We start from the raw sequence: 22,087 nt of genomic DNA on the forward strand, positions 1-22,087 counted from the left end.
GTTGTGATTGATATTTCTTCCTCCTCCTCCCTGGTGAGGCGGAGGTTAAGCAAGCCATCCACCAGAGCTTGTTCCATGGTGGCACTTAGGAAAAGCAGGATACACCCTAGACAGACCCTAACGGCGAGAGAAGAGGGAGGGAAGACTCTTGGAGAGAGAAAAGGCTCCTACAAGGGAGAGAAAACTCGTACTAGTGTTGAATATCGTAATACTAAGATTATAGGTATCGGCTAGTTTGATATCTAGGTGATGAGTAAGTGAAATTGGTGTTGAAAGGACTTGGTCTAAGAAATTCAAGGTCGGGCCCTTATCTGGGCTTAATTTTGGCGATAGACTTTTAGAAATTCGAGAGGATGGGTTGGTTCTTTTACATAAAAAGATAGAAGCTTGGCAGTTTATGGCCGCAAAACACAAGAACTAAGGAAATTTGCAAAATATGAGAACCATTTTGACGAAACGTCGCTGTTAGTTACACAGAGACGCTAGCTTTTATGAGTGGAGGACGTAATGTGAGTGAATAACAAAACCAATTTATAATATGGCTATGGCCTATATATGGATTCTTTTATGGTGTACACCTACAAGAATATTGCCATCCATTTCATTGATATTATTTCAGTTTCTATGAGCTATGCATTTTTCTCTTTATGTGCGTAGCCTTCATAAACCTGTATTGTGTGTGCTTTTTGGTCTAAAGCAATTTGCGCGCGTGTGTGTGTGTTAGGCTTTTGTTATGTCATATGTGCATTGCCTTCAAAATCAAACATTTTGTATTGTTTGAGTTTTGGGGCACCATGTTTGTAACAAGGCCACCGTAAAAAGAATTAGTCAGAATAAGCAGAAACTAAAATTGAATTAGTCAGAATTTGGTTTTATAACTTGGTGAAAAATAATAGTGTTTTCTGAGAAATAATATTTTCACAACTTATCTTATGTGACAAGCTGTTATTAATGGATAAAAAAGTAATGTCAGTAATAGGTCCAAATTAAAACTAATAACAACTTACCACATAAGATTTGTTATGAAATTATTATAAAATGCAGTTCTAAATGTTGATGGCTTGAATTTTGTTAGGTCATTCAAAACATTTTATCTTAATAAAATAATAGCACCAAATTCATTCTCCAAAAATTAAACCATAAAAATAAATTAGAAAATCAAATTTCCAAAAGATAGTAGATAATACATAATTTTTATGCCCCTACTGGGTAAATGAGATTGTGATTTTAGAATCTTCTCTCTCTGGAGTAGTGTAGAACTCCCATGGCATGGTAATGCTCGTGGAGTTGAACCAACAATTGGCTTTTTAGTTATTATTATTATTATAGCAATGCCCCAATGTTGTCTTTGGGTAAGTGACTTTTCTGAATGTCAAGGAAACTAAAAAAAGTCAATACATGGTAAACTTTGCTTTTGTCTTCTCAAACACTTGTTCTGCAATAATAGCTCCAGAACCATCAGCTTTTTTGATCTCCAAGTGAGCCTTCTGATAAAATCCAGTACCCCTTAATGCATCTGCAATGAAATCATCAAACCCAATTGCTATAGCTGCTTCAGCTTTTGCTCCATAAACCAACCTCTGCTTAAAAAGAAAATATCAGAAATGTAAGGTAATGTGAAATAATAATAATAATAATAATAATAATAATAGTGATCCTCATAAAAAAAATAAACAGAGTTCCAAAAACTAGACCTTGATTCTTGAAAGATGGATAGCACCAAAGCACATTGGACAAGGCTCACAAGATGCATATATCTCACACTCTGAGAGGTCAACTTTCTTCAGCTTTTTACAGGCCTATGGGAGAAGTCCATTCCAAGCATGAGATCAGTTTGTGTCAAAGAAAAAAATAAGATACATAAACTTTCAAAGTCCGGAATGAACAGGAGGAATTGCATGCATGAAAAACTTAAAAGAGAAAATTTAAAACATATTCAGAATAAGCATTAATCTAACAGCCACAATGTCATGTAAAGAAATGTGTTAAAATCATATGCAAGGTACCTTCATCTGGATTTATTGTATGCATACCCATGCTTATAATCAAGTAATTGTTTTGGCAAAACCTTAATATAAAAACACAAACCACCAAACGCAAATTTTTTTTAATTTTTATTTCCCGTAACAACTTCTGTTCCCATTTACTGATTGAGAACACTCAACACTCTTAGATATTGAACATCACAGTGTCACTTAAGTTAGGGATAGCAGACCCAACAAACAGATGAGAACAAGAAAATGCTTTATTTATTATTGGTTTCCTTCACTAACCATCATTTTAAAAAATGAAAGGGGAAAAAAATGATTGCACATGGTTCAGACCTTTGTTTGATGAAGGTTAATTTTGGGAAAGCTCCAGCATATAGGTGCTCAAAGAACTTGCTAACATGCTAAGGGCTGGACCTAATTCACTGGTAATGTGAGACAACATATTTTCAAAGATTGTTTTTTCCTATTTAGTATATACAATAATTTACTCCCACGAGTCCATGCATTTGAGAATTACAACTGTATATTATTTCACAATTCCAAAAACTCAGAATTTATACATCAAGAGAGAGAGAGACTGAGTGACAATGATCGAACTAAATGTTAATGATTAAGCATTTGTAATATAAACAAGATTATTTATATGTAAACTTGAAACAAAGCAAAACAAACCACTTATTCCTAATAATATGACCATCATTTCTTTTCTTTTTTTTACAAGTCTAAACCATCATTTCATCAACATCATCAAATGAGAATCAATTTGAAGCACAATGCAAATGGAAGATCTACCAATAAATGCTTCTAAACAATTATAGCAACACGCATGTGTGTGTGTGAGAGAGAGAGAGAGTGAGAGATAGATAGACAGACAAACAAGGTATTATGGCAAGGATATGTAGACTAATACCAAGTACCTGCTCTTTTCTAGGATATATTCAACTTCATCCATCAACTGAAGATTTTTAAATAAGCTTTTAAAATTCATATGATTATCAATAGCATCTTTTCCTTCAATATAAACATAAAATTTCAACTGAAAAAATTCCTAGAAAACTGATACCACCATACTCCAAGTAATCAAATAACCCACACAAGCCAAGAGGATAATTTCTAAGTCTAACCTCTCTTATTGCAGTAACCTCTGCATGTGCAGTCGGGTCAGTGTTTCTCAAAACCATGTTGTGGCAACTTACAACTACCTCATCATTATGAACAACAACTGCACCAAATGGGCCTCCATCTTCACAGTCAACCCCTTTATATGCTTCTTCAACTGCTTTGGTTAAAAACTTGTGATCTCTATCCTGTATAACTGGTTGGACAATCACAAGGAAAGGACACCATGATAATGTCACAAGACCAGGTGTAAATAGTTTGCAAATCATTACTCTATTGGTTGAAATAGACAGAATAAATGTAATCAATCAGTTGGTAGACTACATATGAGGATGATGAAATTACTAGTCAAGATATAATTCTTTTACAAAAACATTTTTCCACAAATACACTAATCAAGGAAAAAAACAGCTTTTTAAAGATGATTACCAGCTGATGAATGGTAAAAATGGGCTCAAAAAAGGGTCAGAAAACGTCTCCATATAGAGTCAGTTTGTGGTAATGAAGACTAAAAGTAAAACTTTATTATGGTACGATGTCATGTATAATTCAAGAAAAAGGAAAATAGTAACTAGACCAACTGACTTGATCACCAAAAAGTATATGATCAGCAGATATACATTAACTCTTAAATCTTCATTTCAGGGGTGGGAGGAGATGAGACAAGAGACAACTTTGAAATTACCTTCCTGATGTCCAGAAAATGCAGAAGCCACAGAAATTGTTCCATCTTTAGCTTCCAGCACTATGAACAGAAAGAGGGCAAAAGAATGTAACATCAACTAAAAAGTTTTCCATATGCATAAAACATATATCAACAAAAAGTGTCATCACGTAATAATTCCAAATTTCAATAAATATACCGTTTTAATCAAAATGTATTGCTAAAACCAGTTTAAGAGGGGAAATTAACAATCAATTAAAACCAAGACTGCTAGTCTAACCATTTGCTGACTCCAATATATAAATAGAAACATACACAAGCCAAAATTACCCTCGAACTGCCATAGGAGGAGAAAACAATAGCTAGGTGGAACATGAGGAAGAAAAGTTCACAAAGACACACAACAGTGGTTGTGTGCAATTTCCTAAAACAGACTATGAGGACTCAAGGAATCCCTTGGACTGGCATATTCCTATCTCTCACTACCAACAAAGTCATTTGTTCTCAGACCAGAAGCAATTTGCATAATTTTACATCCATCTCATGGTAACGCCATCCATAATAGGAGTATCATAGAAACTATGTTCCCTCACTCCAAATATCAGAAACTCACCCATTTCAAATTTCAATAATGATGTCATTTCCAAATTTTACTATTTATGGAATTTCTTTTATACACGACCCCCTTTTCAATTGAAGGACAAACTCAGTCAACTGATCAATATCCAACCACAAAATATGCAGAAATATTTTGTAGCATGTCCTTTTCAATTGTTTCCAACCTTCTAAATAACCAACGCCAGAATTTGAAGAAAACATGCAGGACACTTCTCTTTGACCTTTCTTATATAAGGCCATATTCAAAACAAAACAAAAAATGTTAAAAAGTACTTATCAGAAACGAGTTTTCAAACATGCTTACCACATTGTTTTACTTTTATCCCTCACTTCTCGGAACAAGAATTAAAACTAATAAAGAAAAAACTAATTTTGGTACACGTTAAGCAAGCATCCAAACGGCACTTTCTTGTATTCTTGAGGTACATCAAATGATCAAAGCAAGTTTTGCTTCCAAAGAGAGAAAACAATTTTCAAAGTGATAACCAAACGATCCTTAGTGAAATTACCACACACACACCATAAAAGTACATATAAGTTAATGGGTGAGTGAAATTACCATGCCTATCATCTATGCTAATACCCAGAAACAGATTTGCTGGAAAAAAGTAGAAAACAAAACAGACCCAACTAAAATTCCAACACCTGATTTCCAAAAATCTAAAGAACCATAGCTTGTGATCACAAATTATGCCTAACAACAACACAAACATACACAAATGCAAAATCAAATACAAACACAAACACAAACACAAACACAAACATGTATGTATCATGCATGCATACATGATACATACATATTATACATCATGTTGATGATAATGGATCCACATGGCAACTCCCATAAAACAAAACTCGAGACTATAATTCAAGAGAGAGAATGACAACCAATATACTGCAAAGTTAAGAAAGTTCATATTTTTACGTGTAGAACAAGAGGAGGAATAAATTAAAACAAAGAAAAATAGTTGTACAGAAACCTTACCATTGGCCTCCTCCATGATTGGAACCGAGAAGAATGAGAGGGAAATGAAAGATTTAAGAAAATGGGTATTCAAGAAAAGTGCTGACAGAAAATAGGAGATAAAGAGAAAGTGAAAAAGAAGACAAGAAAAACTGGTCCACGTATTGTTTGTAATATTTATATAGTTTGTAATATTTATATAGTTTGGGGAGAGAGAGAGAAACAGAAACAGAGAGAGAGAGAGAGAGAGAGAGAGAGACAGAAACAGAGAGAGAGAGCACTAGTCCTAGCTACTACCTTTGTTAGTTAGAATCACGTTTCCTAGAAATATACCAAATATTTAAAATTTAGAATGAGATTTATGGAATCAGGTTTTTCCACGTTTGGAATTCGATTTCCCACTGACCAAACAGGACCTACAGTAAATAAATGTAGAAAATGAAATGAAATGTGCATGTGAACTTGTGAAATGAGTTCTAATTAAAATTTGACAAATGGAGAATCTTGCAGTTGATCAACCAAGCCAAGGGTGTGACGTGTGAGTGTGACAATGATTTTTGAGAACTCTCTAGTGGGGTTGGATTTTTTTTTTTTTTTTAAATCTTTTTTAGGTGAATTTTGAGATAAAAATTCAAACATGAACATGTGTTTGTTACTTGCAAAGTCAGAAATGATTGTTTCATTAAGGTACACACAATTGAGCCGAGATTAGTAAACTATTCAGTTTAAAAGAATGAATAAAATATGACACAAGTTTTCAAATAAAAATAAATAAAATATGACACAAGAAAAAAAAATGTTACAATTAAATATTTTTAAAAAAATACATATATCTAAATAGTCCATCCATTTTTATATAAACAAAGAGCAATTACTTTGTTGCACTAAACTTATCCTGATTTTATCATTAGTGTCATCAGTGAACTCCAAAGATTTGTGTTAGTGTTTGTGTAGTTTAAAACCGACCACCATCCTAACATCTTTTGATTTTTCCTTCCAAAGTATCTTACCTTCCTCAATTGGTAAAATTTTTAATTTAGTGTGTCAGATTGCATTTCACTCAGGATAAGGGGTTTAAGGGAAATGAATGCTACCTTGATTTGCAGCCTAATTAATGTGTGGTAAAGTCTATTAGAAAATTTGTTAGGTGTTTATATTTTCTCTTTTTCTTTAAAAAAAAATTATAACCTCATTGATTAGTAAGATATTCCAAAATATACTTAGATCCAAACAACTAAGATCATTTACATGGCAATTTTTTTTCTTATTAAGAGTGGGGGATTTGAATCCACATTATTTTCAAGGACAAAACAATATCACTAAAACCACAAAACTCTAGGCAACAAGTTACTAAATTAAAGAGTGGTTTTGTTTGATGTATTCTTACACTAGTGTAGTTAGGGAATTTGAAACTGCAATCATAAAAATAAAATAAATTTACTTTGCATTTGGATCAGAAAGTTACAAACTTTTACAATGGATTTGTCACCAATGTTTTAAAATTGGTTCCAATAACAAAGATCAATTCTGATATGTAAACCGGTGTGTTAAACCCCTTATTATTTCCAGGTCAAAATTTTGGCTTATAACGGCCATTCAAACGCAATTTCGACCTTTAGGTGGAATATGCATTCAATACCAAAAAAAATTTTCTTTCTTTCTTATAATTCTTTTAATGAAAAAAATATATTTTATAAGATTTTAGGAATCTTTTTGGTTTGTTTAGTAAAAGATATTTTTTTATATAAAAAAAAAAAAAGAGATTTTATGAATTTTTAGTTTGTTAAATTATGTAGAGATTTTTATGACCATTTGATTTGTTTAATTAGGTTTTATCTTTCCGAATGAAAACGGAGGAATCTTTTATTATGATCTGGATTATGGCCTTCTCTTTTCCTTTTTCTTTTTCTTTTTTTTATTCGTAGCCTTTACTTTTTTCATTTCCTTAAGGCAGGCCCTCTATAACATAACTAAAAAGGACCAAAAAAAAAGAAATTTATTGATATAAATTTATTATTATATTATTCTATTAATTTCTAATTGATCTAACTATTTAGAATTAGAATTATTTCAAATTAGAATTGTGGAAGAACGAATCTCTCTCTTAGAAAGTATTGTGTAGTAGTGGTACACTCTTCCTTAGGCCAAGTGCTTATAATGCAAGAGTGGGAGGCGTCTCTCCCGATGTGGGATTGAGCAAATCCGTGAGGGTGGCATCGGTCTCCTCGGCCCATTCCCAAAGCGGACAATACCTTTTAAGGGAGAGTTCGTTCTTCCACAAGAATCTATGTAGAATTAAAATAAATAAGAATAGAATGTGTAGAATAAGATTCTAATCTAATTAGATTGCATTTCAAATATTAATTGTTATCTTCGAGAATATATTCATTCAACTATTTAATATTTATTTGAAATTCTATTCTATATTCATATTAATTATGGTATGAAAACTAAGAATGAACAATTAATTAACAGCTAAGATCCCAGTAGTTTACTAAATTTCTATGTATAATAAACATTTTGCAATTACTCTGAAAAACAAAGGAGTATCTGATCTAACTCTACACAAATATAGCCCATCCATTGTGTATCAAGAACAAGCAAATATAGTCAAATGGTAAAATTTCTCTTTGCCAAGGAGAAGACATAGGTTCGATTCCCACTATCCACCCAAGGTAATGGGTTCATTGTTTTTAATAGGATAAAGAATTAAGTATAGTTGACAGTGATAGATTTTATAAACCTTTTTAAATAATAATAATTTTAAAATAAGATACCGGGATATATTGATATCTAAATATTTTGTTTCAAGTAGACATTTTGGAACAATGTTCAAAATGAAATTTAAAACATTGTTTATCATTGACAAGTAGAGAAAGGATGAAAATGAATCATGCCTTCGTTCTTTTTTTCTTTTTTCTTTTTTCTTTTTTCTTTTTTCTTTTTTTTTGAGTTAATTGCTCTTTGAAACAAATAAAGGCATGCTTCTAGCCAGTTGACAGTGATAGATTTTATAAACCTTTTTAAATAATAATAATCTGAAAATGATATACTGGTATATATTTGTGGGGAGTAAAAATATCTTAATAGGGATATGGGCCATTGGGCCTTGCTAAGGAAGGCCGACCTACTCTTGGGTTTAGGGCTTGTTGATACTCTAGGTCGGCCCATACGCCGAGGATCCGAGGACCTAGCCGAGGATGATTTTCCCCTCGGACTGACACCAAAGAACCCGGGACTTCATGGTACAGGTTAGGGAATGGCACGGTCAAGACCAATGGTTAAAGGGGGTGAACCCCAGAATGCCCCAGAAGCACCGGTGTTGAAGAAATGTCAAAAATAAAGGCTGCTACTTCCACATTAAAGACCCTGCACCTACCACCCTGGCCGCATTAATGAGGAGGTGACACTTGAACAGTGGAAGGGAAACTTCTAGTTACTGTTCGAAGGCACTAAGAAAAGAAATATCTAGGCTAAGGGAGGAATTGGGGCAACACGTGTATAAAGTATTAAAAAGAGGAGTATTTAAGGAGGGACCTGGAACAGAAAGGGGACAGAACTTTTTGTAACTTAAAAAGAACAAAGACAAAGAGAGAGATATAATATAAGAACAGCTCTCGGCTTACGTCCGAGGAGGCCTATTTGCATTACTCCTTTTTATTTCCAAGTATTTGCAATCTTTAGTTTGTCATTTCATCCTCATACACTTCTAACCTGGGTTTCAAGCCCACACTCTACAAATTCTTATTGTTTAAGGCTCATTGGGCCTGAGCCCATAACTGTTCTTGGGTCCAGGTGCAATTGTGCACTTACAATATTGATATCTAAATATTTTGTTTCAAGTAAACATTTTGGAAGAACGTTCAAAATGAAATTTAAAACATTGCTTATCATTGACCAGTAGCCATAGCATTGTGATTGCCTTTTTTCTTTTCTTTTTTTGTGATTGCCACTTGATCAAGCATGTGGAACATTTCACATGTCCATTTGAGTGAGGCTAGACGCAAGATATGTCCAGGACCAGGATATTTTAGTAGGTTAGTAAATGCACTTAATAGCCTATTCTTTACTTTATGTATATATTTATTTTCAACACCTTTGGGAATTTTCCTTTATAATGAACAAGATACTTTTAAATTTTGATCATTCATAATTAAAAAAGGGAATAAGAAGCATTTGACTAATAAAAAAAACAAGAAGAATAAAAAGCCTCTAAGTGGAATTACATTTTGGGTATTTAGTAGTTCCCACCACCTCAATAAAATTGACTCAACCTGGACCAATTTGGTGCCTCATATTGGTTTTCACTAGAATGGTTGAGTTGAGTTAAATTTTATTTTATTTTTGAGTCTTGGGTTGGGTTGGAATTAGAAGTCAACAAATTTGACCTAACCTGACCCACCAAGTATATAAGTTTATTTTATTATTCTTATTTTATATTTTTAATTTGAATAATTTTGGTATTTGGAGAATAATTTTTGACAAAATTTAGAAATTTAGAATATAATTTAGATATATTATATGAATGATAATAATTTATTAAAATAATTGATAAAAATCCAATTTTTTACGAGTATAAAATCTGTATGCACAACCCTCAAAAAGGTTGAAAAAACCCTCCAATCCAATTTCTTAGTTTAATATAGTATTATGCTTATCTTGAAATACCTATGCACCTAATTAATATTCTTTTCCCACTAGTACTAAGCCCGGAAATACCTCTATAGTTCTATACATAATCCAGTAATCCTCACATTGGCAATGGGTAAAGAGAGAAAAATCGGTGCATGAAATAATGAATGACCCTTAGTTAGCATGATGACTTGGATTTGCCCAAGTCACAAGAATAGGGACAGAGAGATATGTCGGTATTTTTTTTTTTTAGATGATGTCGGTGCTTTTGTAACTTGTAAGTTAGGTTATCTATATTTTGTCCACTGAGTACTAATATTTAATATTACATTTCGGTTTAATTTTATTTATTTCTTTGTTATAAGCCAAAACCAATTATACAATAGCATTATTGTAGTTTAAGTGATTGTCTTCTCCTAGTATTTTTAACAAAAACATTTAAGATTAAAATTATTTTATCTTCAAGAAGTGAATTAAAAAAAATTAAAAAAATATATATATAAAAGGGCATATGCCTATATGGTGCAATAGGAATATGTAACGCACACCTGTCAAGATAGGTGCGATAGGAATGTATAAGGAATTTACAAGATATTCTCGATCCATGAGAGGCAAAAATAGAGAAAATATGCACACACAAAAAATCACATAAGATAATATTTATGTGACTTGGCAATTTACCTACCTCCACAGAATTATAATAATTTTACTATTTAAAACAAACACAAGATGCGGCATAGTTTTTCTTTCTCAAAACAACACACCAACATTCTAATATGAAACAACAGTATTTATATTTTACGTAGAGAATTCACAATGGACTAAGAAACGGGCCAAAAAATTTTCCTGGAACTCTGCCTAAGTCTCTGCTCTATAGACTAAGCCTCAAAAAATCTCTCATAAAAAACCGTAACACTTTTATGCCAGGTCATAATCCGAATCAAACTTACACTAGACTCCACGTAACTAAACAGAATGTTACTATGATCATTACAGGATATATTTTTCCAATTATGCATACATTTTATCCTTAAAAATAAGATAATATGACGTGTACCACCTATTCTTCTTCTTCTTCTCTTGGCTAAAGGACAACTTATTCTACTTTATTTTTATAACGACTTATGATCAACCAATATAATCGTTTCGTAATGTATGGGACTTTTTTATTTTGTTGTGTGAAACACAAGTAGCACCTTTCCTTTATTATATTATATATGTATGTCCTATGGTGCGTATGGGCGGCTCACCATGATTTTTTTTTTTTTTGGCTGAACACTATGAATAGTATATGATCTTTATAGGAGGAGGCAGAACAAAAATGTGAATTGATGGTGAAGATGAACTATCTTAAAGTTACACTTTCACACCTAAAAAGATCATCATCATACATGTAAATCTCAAAAGATTTTATCTTCCAATCCACCCTGCAGGTTGGGGTCCCTACTCCTAGGCCTAGAGTTAATCCCCTTCAGTGTCTTTATCAAGACTTGGAATCTTCACCTCCTGTTTGGTGAGAGTCAAAATGTTTCATTCAATTCACATGGAATAATATTGGCATGGATTTCGAAGGATTGAGAGAGAGCTATGCTACTGCAACAAACAAACATAATTTAGCCATGAATTTATCAACATGAAAAGTAATCTTCCAAAAATACAAAAAAAGAAAAGGAAAGCAATACTTTCATTGCTTCACATTAGGGAAAAAGGAAGGAATAATGCTAAGGATATAAACTTTTTTTTTTTAATTTTCTCACAATTATGGTAATTAAGTTATGCAACATACTTACTCAGCAATTGTGAATTTAAACAAAGAAAAAGTTGTTAAAAAGGTCACTGTCACTAGAATTATTGTTCAAGCAATGCTAAGGTCAAGCATTTGAATATAGAGATAGAAAAATATGTTTAAGATTTAAGGTCCAGTTTAGGCTCTTTCCTAGTGCCTTAGGGAATGGTTTACTTCACATTAAGCCTATAAAACACCACCGCTTCAAACTCTGTTTAATATGACCCGGTCAAATTCAGGGAAAAAAAACAAAAGCCTGTCAAGTGTCTAATAAATTTTGGGTGCAAGCTATAGTGGATTTGGATTTCATAGGTTTAGATTTATTATTATTATTATTATTATTTTGACAAATTTAGAGATGACAGACAAGTCGAGAAGTATATGTGTGTGTCTATATATATATATATATATATATATATATATATATATATATATATATATATATATATATATTTGGAGAAGTATAGTTTAACAGCCAGTTGATAAAAAAATAGTGGACTTGGATTTGGATTTTATGGGGTTATACATACATACATACATACATATATATATATATATATATGAGGTTATAAAATTTAAAAATTTAAAAAAAAAAAAAAAAAACATATTTAAAAACGAAAGACCACTGGAGAAGTTTGGTATTGACAGGCAGTTGATAAAATATGCAGTCTTGCTTTATTTCTTTGACGAAATGATCTGCTTCATAATTAAAAATAGGGGTTTTCTAGTGAAGCAAAGGGAGCAAAAAGTGAAATACCAATGGTTCCGACCAATTTTTATGCACATACATATATATCCGGAGTCCAAAACTGAAAACTCGTCAAACCAACCTAAGTTAGAACCATTAGCCCCACAAGCAATGCCAACTGAGAGGACTACAATCCCCACAAGCAATAGCATTAATTGGACCGTGACATTATTGTAAGATTGATTAGAGAAAATTTCAGCCTAATTTTATTGTCGTAAGAGCTAAGCACTAGTCTTCTTTTCCACCAAAATGCACGGAAATGGTAGTGGTTGATTACTCAATCAAGTAATCAAGCTAGATGTTCTGTTTGGCGAGTTTAGCCATGAAAAGTCATGTGTCATCAAATAAGAAAACTCGGATTTGAATTTCATCTATACCAAAAATTCATTAGCATTTTAGCTTGATAATAAAGATCAATTATCATTAAGCGGATGTCATAGATTAAAATTCTATCGTATTTATCAAAAAAAAAAAATTATTAAAAATTTTGTAATTCAATGACATTGCTCAGAATTTTTAATAAAAACATCCAATTTAAATAATTATTATTATTATTAACTCTCTCTCTCTCTCTTTCCTGATAAATCCATAATTACTATGGGGAGGGGATTTGAACAAAACATTATTTCTATTATGAGTTAGAACAAGGCATTAAAAAACTTTGATGCTAAAAAATGAATTCCAGTGTTGGTCTAAAGCTATTTAGAAAAATTACAAATATGTAGCAATTCCTTGTTGGTAATGGCTTGCAAAAGATTTTGCAAAGTAGATTCCCTGCTTTTTCTCCGAATTTTCATCCCTATCTTCCTCTGACATTATTTAATACTTTTCTATTTGACTCAAAAAAAAATAAAAAATAAAAAGAAACGATCCCCTTCACGCATATCTCATCTCAAAAGCAAACAAACAGTAATAATGAGCTGAACTGAATGTACTGTGCTGCTTTCCAATCCATCTTTTAGAGAAACTTTCAAATCCAAGTGAATTGATTCCATTTTTCTTGTTTTGCACATGTACCAAACAATAGATTTGGCCAATCCTAAAGTGGAACCCACTAAGGCTGCAGGCAGACTACAAATAACAAATTGAAATTGATAGGACATGATCCCACGCTGTTTCTTGTAGCCCAATCATTGATTTGGAATTCAGCCCAAAAAAAAAAAAATCACTTGATTTGGAAAATTTTTGAAATTCTTTTTTTTTCTTAGGAATATATTAGGATAATTTAGCACCATTCTTCATAAGATTTTCCAATTTTACACTCATCTCATCTCTCCTTTAATTTAGAATAAGACAAGTACCTTCTCTAAAAATGAAAAATTATTTACGCTAACCTTCTTTGGATAACTGAAAAAAAGGCTCTTAAAAAAATTGAATTTTCTAATTTACACTCTACTTAAATTATCATTCATAGTTCCTCTAATAGCAAATTTGAGATTTTTTTTCAAGCTTTTTTTTTTTTTCTTTGTTAAAGTCTTATTTTGATCATCTAAGGGAGGTCAATGTAAATAATTTGTATTTTAAGGGAGGTGCATGTCGTACTCATATTCCAAAGTATAGAATGAATTAGTGTAATAACAAAAAATTTCAAAGAAAATTATTGCAATTTTCCGAACTATTTTACTTATTTCTTTCCCAAACTTAAGTTGCTTTCATATATATTTTTCTCAAATAAATAAAATCATTATTTATTAACATACACAAACAAAACCATGTTAAAAACCTAATCACAATATAATAATCAAATCTAAGGTATATATAAATATACACCTCCTCTAGCCATCACTCTTCACGCAACCTCCGCATGCTTCAACTTACGTATGATCCCACCCCCAATATCTCAAGCCCACCTCTCCACACTTTTCTTTATATGCTCCCTCTCACCACAAATAAATTCCTTAATTCTACGTTTGAATAAATTGTTACATAACACTAAACTATCATTTTGGGATAAAGAACAAGAACCAATATAATATGCCAAAATCACCAACTAGATTTTGATCATTCTTAACTTTCTATAAGACTATAACGATTGATTATTATTTATTACCACAAAGGAAGAGGGGAGAGTGATGGTGGATAGGTTTGCATACTAAATAAGGATGAAAGAGAGTGATTATCTAAGATTTTCTTCCAAATATGTTTGTTAATCGTATTAGTTAAAAATCCTTGTCTCTAAATAAAGAACTTAAATTTATATCACATCTACCAAAAAAATATATATATATTATATATTGACCAAATGGTAAGAATAATTATCATAAAACAAAGGTCATAAGTTTAAATCTTCTCCTAACTAAAAGTTATAATAATAATGGGAATCCATTTTTTGATAAAAGAAATTAGAACTTCAAAGAAAAAATTATTGCTAACTCATCAGTAAAATAATAATAATGAATTATTGCTACATTTTTGTTCCCATTTCATGAATAGAGAGAGGACTGTACATTGAACTTAGGGAGGTTGTACTCAGGGACGTTATGTCCATTTTTACTTTTTATTAAATATGGATTTTGTTTAATCATATAGGACATAGAGAGAGGACTGTACATTGAACTTAGGGAGGTTGCACTTAGGGACGTTATGTCCATTTTTACTTTTTAAACATGGATTTTCTTTAATCATGTAAGACATAGATCTTTAATTCTGCGGTAAAATCTATTAGTATTTTATATAAATGTGACTATTTTATTAGAGGCTATAGATTGGGTTTTCTTTGTGTTATTATAAATCGAGTTTAACTCTTACGAACAAATTTTAAGTATAGTACTTAAGTACTGTTCTTTAGATCCCTCTCTTAAGATTATGCCCACATAGCAGAATCATAAAAAAGAGATTTAAATAACAGTTACATAAATTTTGTCCTACTCTCACAATAAACAATTAAATATAAAATAGAAACATCATAGATAGAAAATGGAAATGCATACGATTATCAAAAAAATGGAAATGCATACTTTAACACTCTCGTTAAAAGACAAACCACCTAGCCGTATCTTTTCAAATGTAACAAAGCAAGCAACCTAATCTCTAACCAATAAGGAACAAGGGCTCACTCTTAAGTTAACCACCAAAAATAAGAGCTTTCACATCAACTTAATCATTGACCTAAACTACAGTATTATCAATTGTTTTTAGCACGTTAACTAAATGACATTTTGGCTAATTAATTGATAATTCGATGTTGACTATTTTCTTGTGTTCCTTAGGTATATTCGGTCCATATGCTATATTCTAAATAAGAGCACTAGTATTGGCAGTGCTAAATAGCTATATAGTTATTTTTAGTACCAACAATTTTAAAAAGTGAGCTACAATGATGGAGTTGAACTTAAAAATTTTAGCTCCTCATCTACAATGCTCAGCTATAGAAGAAGCTAAAACAAAAAAAAAATTATTAAACTTCCCATTAAAATAATGTTTCTTTCCCTTGTTTCAGTTCATCTCTCGTTACTTTCCTCTCTCAGACCAAAGCTCCTCTCTCTCTCTCTCATCCCTCTCTCTCATCTCAGATCAGGTCACGCCATTACCACCGCCAGTCACACCCTTGAATCCGTCTCTTTTCTCTTTACTTAGATCGAAATGCTTGTAGCCACCCTTAAATCCCTTGAACCCATCTCTTTTCTCTTTGCTCATATTGGAATTTGGGTGTGTTGGTTGTGATTGGGTTTTTTTGTGTTTGTTCATATGGGTTTGGTGGCTATGGTGGTGGAATGGTTTTTTTTTCCTGTGAGTTTGATGATGGCTGAGATGGTGGTGATAGTAGTTATGGTGGCTATGATGGTGATACAGTGTTTGATTTTTTATTTGTTATTTCTCTGGGTTTAGTGGCGGTAGTGGTTTGGTGGCTAATTGTGGTTTGGTTTTTTAATTTTCTTTTTTCTATGGGTTTGGTGGCCGTAGTGGTGATAGTGGCTGTGGTAGTGGATTGGAAACTACGGTGGTGGCTAGGTTTTTTATTTTGTTGGTAGGTTTAGTTGTGACCGTGTTTGTGGAGGAGGTATTACATGCAGCAAATGCATGTTACCTCTCTCTCACATGGGAGTAGACCCCACACTTGTGGGGGTGAGAGAGAGGTAATATGCATCTGCTACATGTGAAGTTTTTCGTGTATGTGGTAATTTGATTTTTTTTTTTTTTTCTTGCTGTGGGCTTTAGTTGCCACATGAAGGTTTTGCTGGTAGAGTGGTGGTGAAGACGATTGTAGGCGGACGAATGATTGTTGTGGTAGATATTTTTTATTTTATTTTAATGAATTTTTTATATTATTTTAATCAATTACCTAAAAATATAGACTCATTAATGTAGAGTGTATTGTAAAGGTAAAATAAATAAAATGACTTTTGTAAATAACTAAATTTTTAACTCCAATGTGAATGCTCTAAGCCATGTGAATGCTCCAAGAATGCCTTTTGCTTGTCCAATCCAATACAACCCTCTAGGCTGCATTGACTTCAGAACAGATAGATAGCTATAGTAACTCTCCCACTCTAGTATTCTGGAAATAGAACTTCCACCCTACACAAATAATAGCCCAAGATTGAGTTGAAATTGTGTACTAGACAAGTAGACAACACAATTTCAATCTTATAAGAAAACCCAGAAGCATCATTTTATAAGCCCACCCCGCCAAGGTCCTTAAATTCTACAACAAATTATCATTGGCCATATTCATAGCTCATTGATGGGACATTTCTGGAAATGTGTTGCCAAAAATTTCAAACTAGTCCTCTGCATAATACTCAAAATCTGATAGTATAACAAAACATCAGAAAACAGCAAAACCGACACTAACAACAAAAGATTTCATTTTGAGAAAACCTAACAAGAAAATAGAGCTATTAAATAAAGTCCATTGCTGCAAATCAGGTCTATAAGAATCACAAAAATCTCATTTCTTCTTTCCAGCCTTGGCAGCATCCGAAGCCTTTGTCTGCATCACAAATTGAAGAAACAAAAATGTAAGAAGTGGATTGCCATCAAGAAAGCACCAAACAAATTTAAGAAATCAGCTTTTACCTTCTTTACTCCACGGATCTTCTTGGCCCTGTTCTTCCTTTCCTTCATCTGCTTCCTTGACTTCTCTACCTTAGTATCAAGTCCATTCTGCCATGGAAAAATAATTAAAAAATCAGTGCATATACACAGAAAAATCAACCGTAAACTCATGAAAAACTCTAAGTTAAAACATTATTTCAAGCTTAACTCACTATCAAAACAAGGATGTGCAATTATGAAAGTATATTCAAAGAGGACAAAAGAACAAAGCAATGCAAACAACAATAGGAAGATGACATGTCCCTATCAAGTGCAATGCACATAACTTACTAAATCACACTTAAGTGACTGTATACAATCATTTTAAGTGAGTCATGTGCATTGTACATGACAAGAACACATGCCATCTTCCTATTGTTGGTTGTAGCCTAAGGCTCCAAGTTTGTAGCTAGACCTAGAGATTTAAGTTAAACTTAAGAAGTTTAAGGTCAAGTAAAATAAAAAACAAGCACTACCAATTGTATAAAGACATTAACAAAACGTAACGAAGGTTACCCAGCTAATATTAAACATCAAGATTGACTAGTCAAACTACCAAATATCTAAACAACAACATTGCCCAATAAACATAAATAGTAAACACATTTTCATATGACATAAAACGATAACAGCTATTGTCCCCTCTTTAGCACTTAAAGTTCATAAAACACCATAAATAAAGTGATAAAAAAATTACACAAGTCAATGTCACTTTAACAGCAGAACCATTGTACCATAAATTTTAACAATTTTTTAAGGATTATCTCAAGTCCATTCCGCATTGTTACTATCACAGATCTGAATGATAAGATATAAACAGAGGAAACACTTTAAGAAATAGAGCCAGATAGCAAAGAGTACGGTGTTAGAATTGACAGAGGAAGGGGGGGATGAGGAAGGAGAGTTGTGGCAAATTTTGGAAACTTGAAACAGAACTGGCGTATTTAGAATAAATTTATGAGGTCTCTAAGCAAGATGCCTATGAGTTACAGAGAATAAAAGCATAAATTAAGCATAACACCAAAAAAATTTGTTGTGTTTTTTTTTCTTTTTTTCTGCCTTGTAATTTTCGGACTGCTTTGAGCTCTTTTTTCATAAAGTACCTATTTCAATATACATCTTTCTTATAAAAAAGATTTCCAGAACAAAAAAGTTAAGGTAGAAACAAATGAGGAACAAGTATAAAAAAGATTGATTGAACTGCAAAATATGATCAGACAAAAACCCATGGTGCAACCTAAAAGTTTAAAGCAACATAATAGCACAACAGATATATCTTTAACAAACAGCAACACCTTTATCAACCATACTCTACTTCTCCAAAATTCTTCTCCTTTTTCTATTGGAAAGTTATGCATAAACCAAATGGCCATTGATCCCACAATGTCAACCTTCATCCTCCATCCTATTCTTACAGGGACAGGATACACTTGAGACAGAACTCATCCCCCTCCCCCTTTTTTGAGGGGCGGGGTGATGACTTAAAAAATCAAACCAAAACAGGTTGATATTAATCAATAAATTAGATTTACAAATTAAGCAATAGAAGGAGGCCATATAAAATTACCCTGATGAGCCTGTACTTGGGTTCGTATTTTTTGGCATTCTCAACAGAGTCATAAATCAAACCAAAACCAGTTGATTTTCCACCTCCAAAGTGAGTCCGGAACTTGAAAACGAAGATTGCATTTGTGTCTTTCACTTCATACATCTTTGACAGCTTCTCCTTCAGCTCAGCCTTTATATCACAGAAAATGAAAACAACAATTTAATCAATGATGCCATTTAGTTTATCAACAGTATATTAGAAGTTTAACAGTCTGGAACATTTCTTCTTTTTTCTTTTTGATAAGTTTTTTTTGTATATGTATACGTATAAACATCTGTCATTGAATTTGGATTTACCTTGGAAACATTGGGTCTTCCTGGATGAAGAACATCAATGACCTGCAACAAAAGGGCATCAAAATAAACAAGGCTTTCAAGTGAAAAAAAATCATAATCTCTTATTGTTGGAAATAAATTACATCCAACATTTGGTGCCAGGAAAAAGAGAAAGAATGCCTAACTTAGGTTGTGTTTGTGAAAAAACAAATGGTTAGACACACAGCCCTTTTTTACAGGATGACAATAAACAACATTTAATCCAACTCTTAATCACATAATTGCCAACTTTTTGTACACAATCAATTTTAATTCACAATCAACTTAAACACATTGCTAACTAAAAATAATTTACTACTACTAATTTTGGATAACAACCTATCTTCTTTTCCACAACCTTGACAACTTATCTTCTTTTCCACAACATCACACACCAAGGATTCAATATCTAAGTCCCACTACAGGTTGAACCTTTAATAGTAGCTGAAACAACACAAACCCCATTTTGACCAGATTGGTCACCTAGAAAATGAGGGAAAACAAGCATTATCAGAAACTTATCCCTTACACATCCCAGTTCCTATTAAGCTCCCAAATAAGTCAGCAGTTATTAATTTGGGCGCCAATCGAATGCAATAACCAGCTCATATTTCCATTCCTTAATGCTTAGAGATTATCATACTAATTGAGATCCAACATTTCTACAATCTGTTATGTTATACATAATCTCGCAACAAGAGCCTAAATGAAAACAAACTAAAAGAATGCATAGAAAAGCATGCACTAACAACACAAACCCATTAATCCATGTTTGCATGCTAAGAAAAATAACAAAATAAAACAACATAACATCACAGAAAACACAAAACCCCACCAACCCATCAGATCCAAAGTTGTTAATTTTCATCAATATGAAAAGGGTTGTTCCTAAAAGATCTAAAATTTTGTTTGGTAGCGAAAAATAAAAGGGAAAACGCTAAACAAAAGTGAAAATGGGAAAATTTTCAAAAAAAAAAAAAATTAAAACTCACGAATTGTTTTCTGGAGAGAAGCCTGTTGGTCATGAACTTCCTGGTACGGATAGTCACTGCCTTGTCCGCCATGTTTGCTTGTTTGAAGATTGGTTTGCAAAGCACAGGGGCGCGACTAAGGCCACAAACACGCACACAGAATCACACACACACTCGCGCAGGCAATAGAGGCAGCTCAGAGACAAAGATTAGGGTTTTTATATATAGAGCTAGGGTTTCGAAATGGTGCTCTCAAATGGGACTGCGTGGGTTGGATTTTTTGGGCTGGGCTGGGCCGGATAAGAAAAAACTAACTTTCTGTTAAATTGGGCTATATGGGGCATTTGGGAACTGGGAGTTGGGAGTTGGGACCATACAAATTTAGGGCAGGCCTCATTTTTTTTTTTCTTAAAGACTTTTTGGTGTGGAATATATGACTTGTTAAGAACTATTTATTTCCAAAAAAACCAAAAAAGAAGAACTAATGAGTTATGATTTCAATTTTTTTATGTATTTATTTTTAAATATGCCCCTTTAATCCATTGATTTTTTTTTTAAAGTACCAAGGAGTAGATAGATATTAAATGCAAACCATTTTTATATTACATAGTTCGGTCCTAGTATGGTCTCCACCATAGTTAATAGGTTATTAAATAAAACGTATCGTTGTCTAGGTTGTTAAACTCCAATAGAAAAAGGTTTTATCTGTTTCTCACTCTCATTTAAATGGATTTCGGTTTTCCCTCAATAGGTAGTGGTGACCTTTTCTAATTATCTATTTGACAAATCCAACTTTGACTACAACATCACATCTTCCCTCATTTGTGTGTGAATTGATTCAATAGATTTACCGGACTCTCTTCCATTCCACTTTTCTCACCACGTTACTATATCCTCAACATAAAAGTCATTGTTACTGTAAAGTCACAATTCGCACCCGAACCCAACTATATGAAGGGATTAGGCCCAAAAATTTTAATATAATGAAATTTGTAGAGAGTGAGCTTGAAACCTAGGTTCTATGGATATTGGATAACAAAAATGATAGGCTAGATCTATAATTCACATGCAACAAACAGTTTATGTAACAGAAACTCTCCTCGGATGTATGTCAAGGACGGTTTGTATTGTTTTTCCTTGTTCTAAAGATAGATTACAATTGAGAGTGGTGTATACAGTCTTTCTCTCTCTTTTCTCTGATCCCCGCCCCTTGAATGTCTCTCCTTTCCTTTTATATCATCTTTCTTCTCTCTCTATCCTCCACGTATGGATTAGATCACCGATCTAGATACTTGTCCCATCCACCGCCTTCTCGAAGTCTTCCCACAATAGCTGTAAGGCTAATTACTACTGTTCATATATCATTTTCTCATTAATGTGGTCAAAGGAGTAGGTGCAGAGTCTTTAATGCGGTGGTAACAACTTTTTATAAGATATTTCTCATTCATTCTTCCTCTCTATACCCTTATAGAACGCATCTTCATTCACTAGATCTACTAGAATCTCCTTCTAAATATCATGGCGTTTCATATGATCTTCACTTCATTTAGCTGAGGAGTTGCCCCTCCTCGAACTATTTCCATTAGCCTATTTCGCAACAGTTTGCTTGTAAGCTTTTAAGTTGGCACCTTTAC

General features: G+C 32.6%; 2 protein-coding genes across 2 annotated transcripts; both read right to left on the reverse strand.

Annotated features, from left to right (window-relative positions):
• Positions 1-1,121: 1,121 nt before the first annotated feature.
• On the reverse strand, positions 1,122-5,665 carry LOC142629719 (guanosine deaminase). The gene is made up of 5 exons (XM_075803759.1): positions 5,378-5,665; positions 3,796-3,855; positions 3,116-3,306; positions 1,695-1,799; positions 1,122-1,580 (listed from the first exon to the last, which is right to left on the reverse strand). Exons 1-5 carry the CDS (start codon positions 5,391-5,393, stop codon positions 1,392-1,394), a joined length of 561 nt encoding a protein of 186 aa, XP_075659874.1. The 5' UTR covers positions 5,394-5,665; the 3' UTR covers positions 1,122-1,391.
• An 11,563-nt stretch (positions 5,666-17,228) lies between these two features.
• Positions 17,229-20,707, reverse strand: LOC142628048 (small ribosomal subunit protein eS24z-like). Its single transcript, XM_075801991.1, has 5 exons — positions 20,475-20,707; positions 19,465-19,506; positions 19,127-19,297; positions 17,542-17,628; positions 17,229-17,455 (listed from the first exon to the last, which is right to left on the reverse strand). The coding sequence occupies exons 1-5, from the start codon at positions 20,544-20,546 to the stop codon at positions 17,414-17,416; spliced, it is 414 nt and encodes a 137-aa protein (XP_075658106.1). The 5' UTR covers positions 20,547-20,707; the 3' UTR covers positions 17,229-17,413.
• Positions 20,708-22,087: the final 1,380 nt, after the last annotated feature.

This window comes from Castanea sativa, chromosome 3 (genome assembly GCF_040712315.1).
Source record: "Castanea sativa cultivar Marrone di Chiusa Pesio chromosome 3, ASM4071231v1".
In the NCBI taxonomy this organism is placed as follows: Eukaryota; Viridiplantae; Streptophyta; class Magnoliopsida; order Fagales; family Fagaceae; genus Castanea; species Castanea sativa.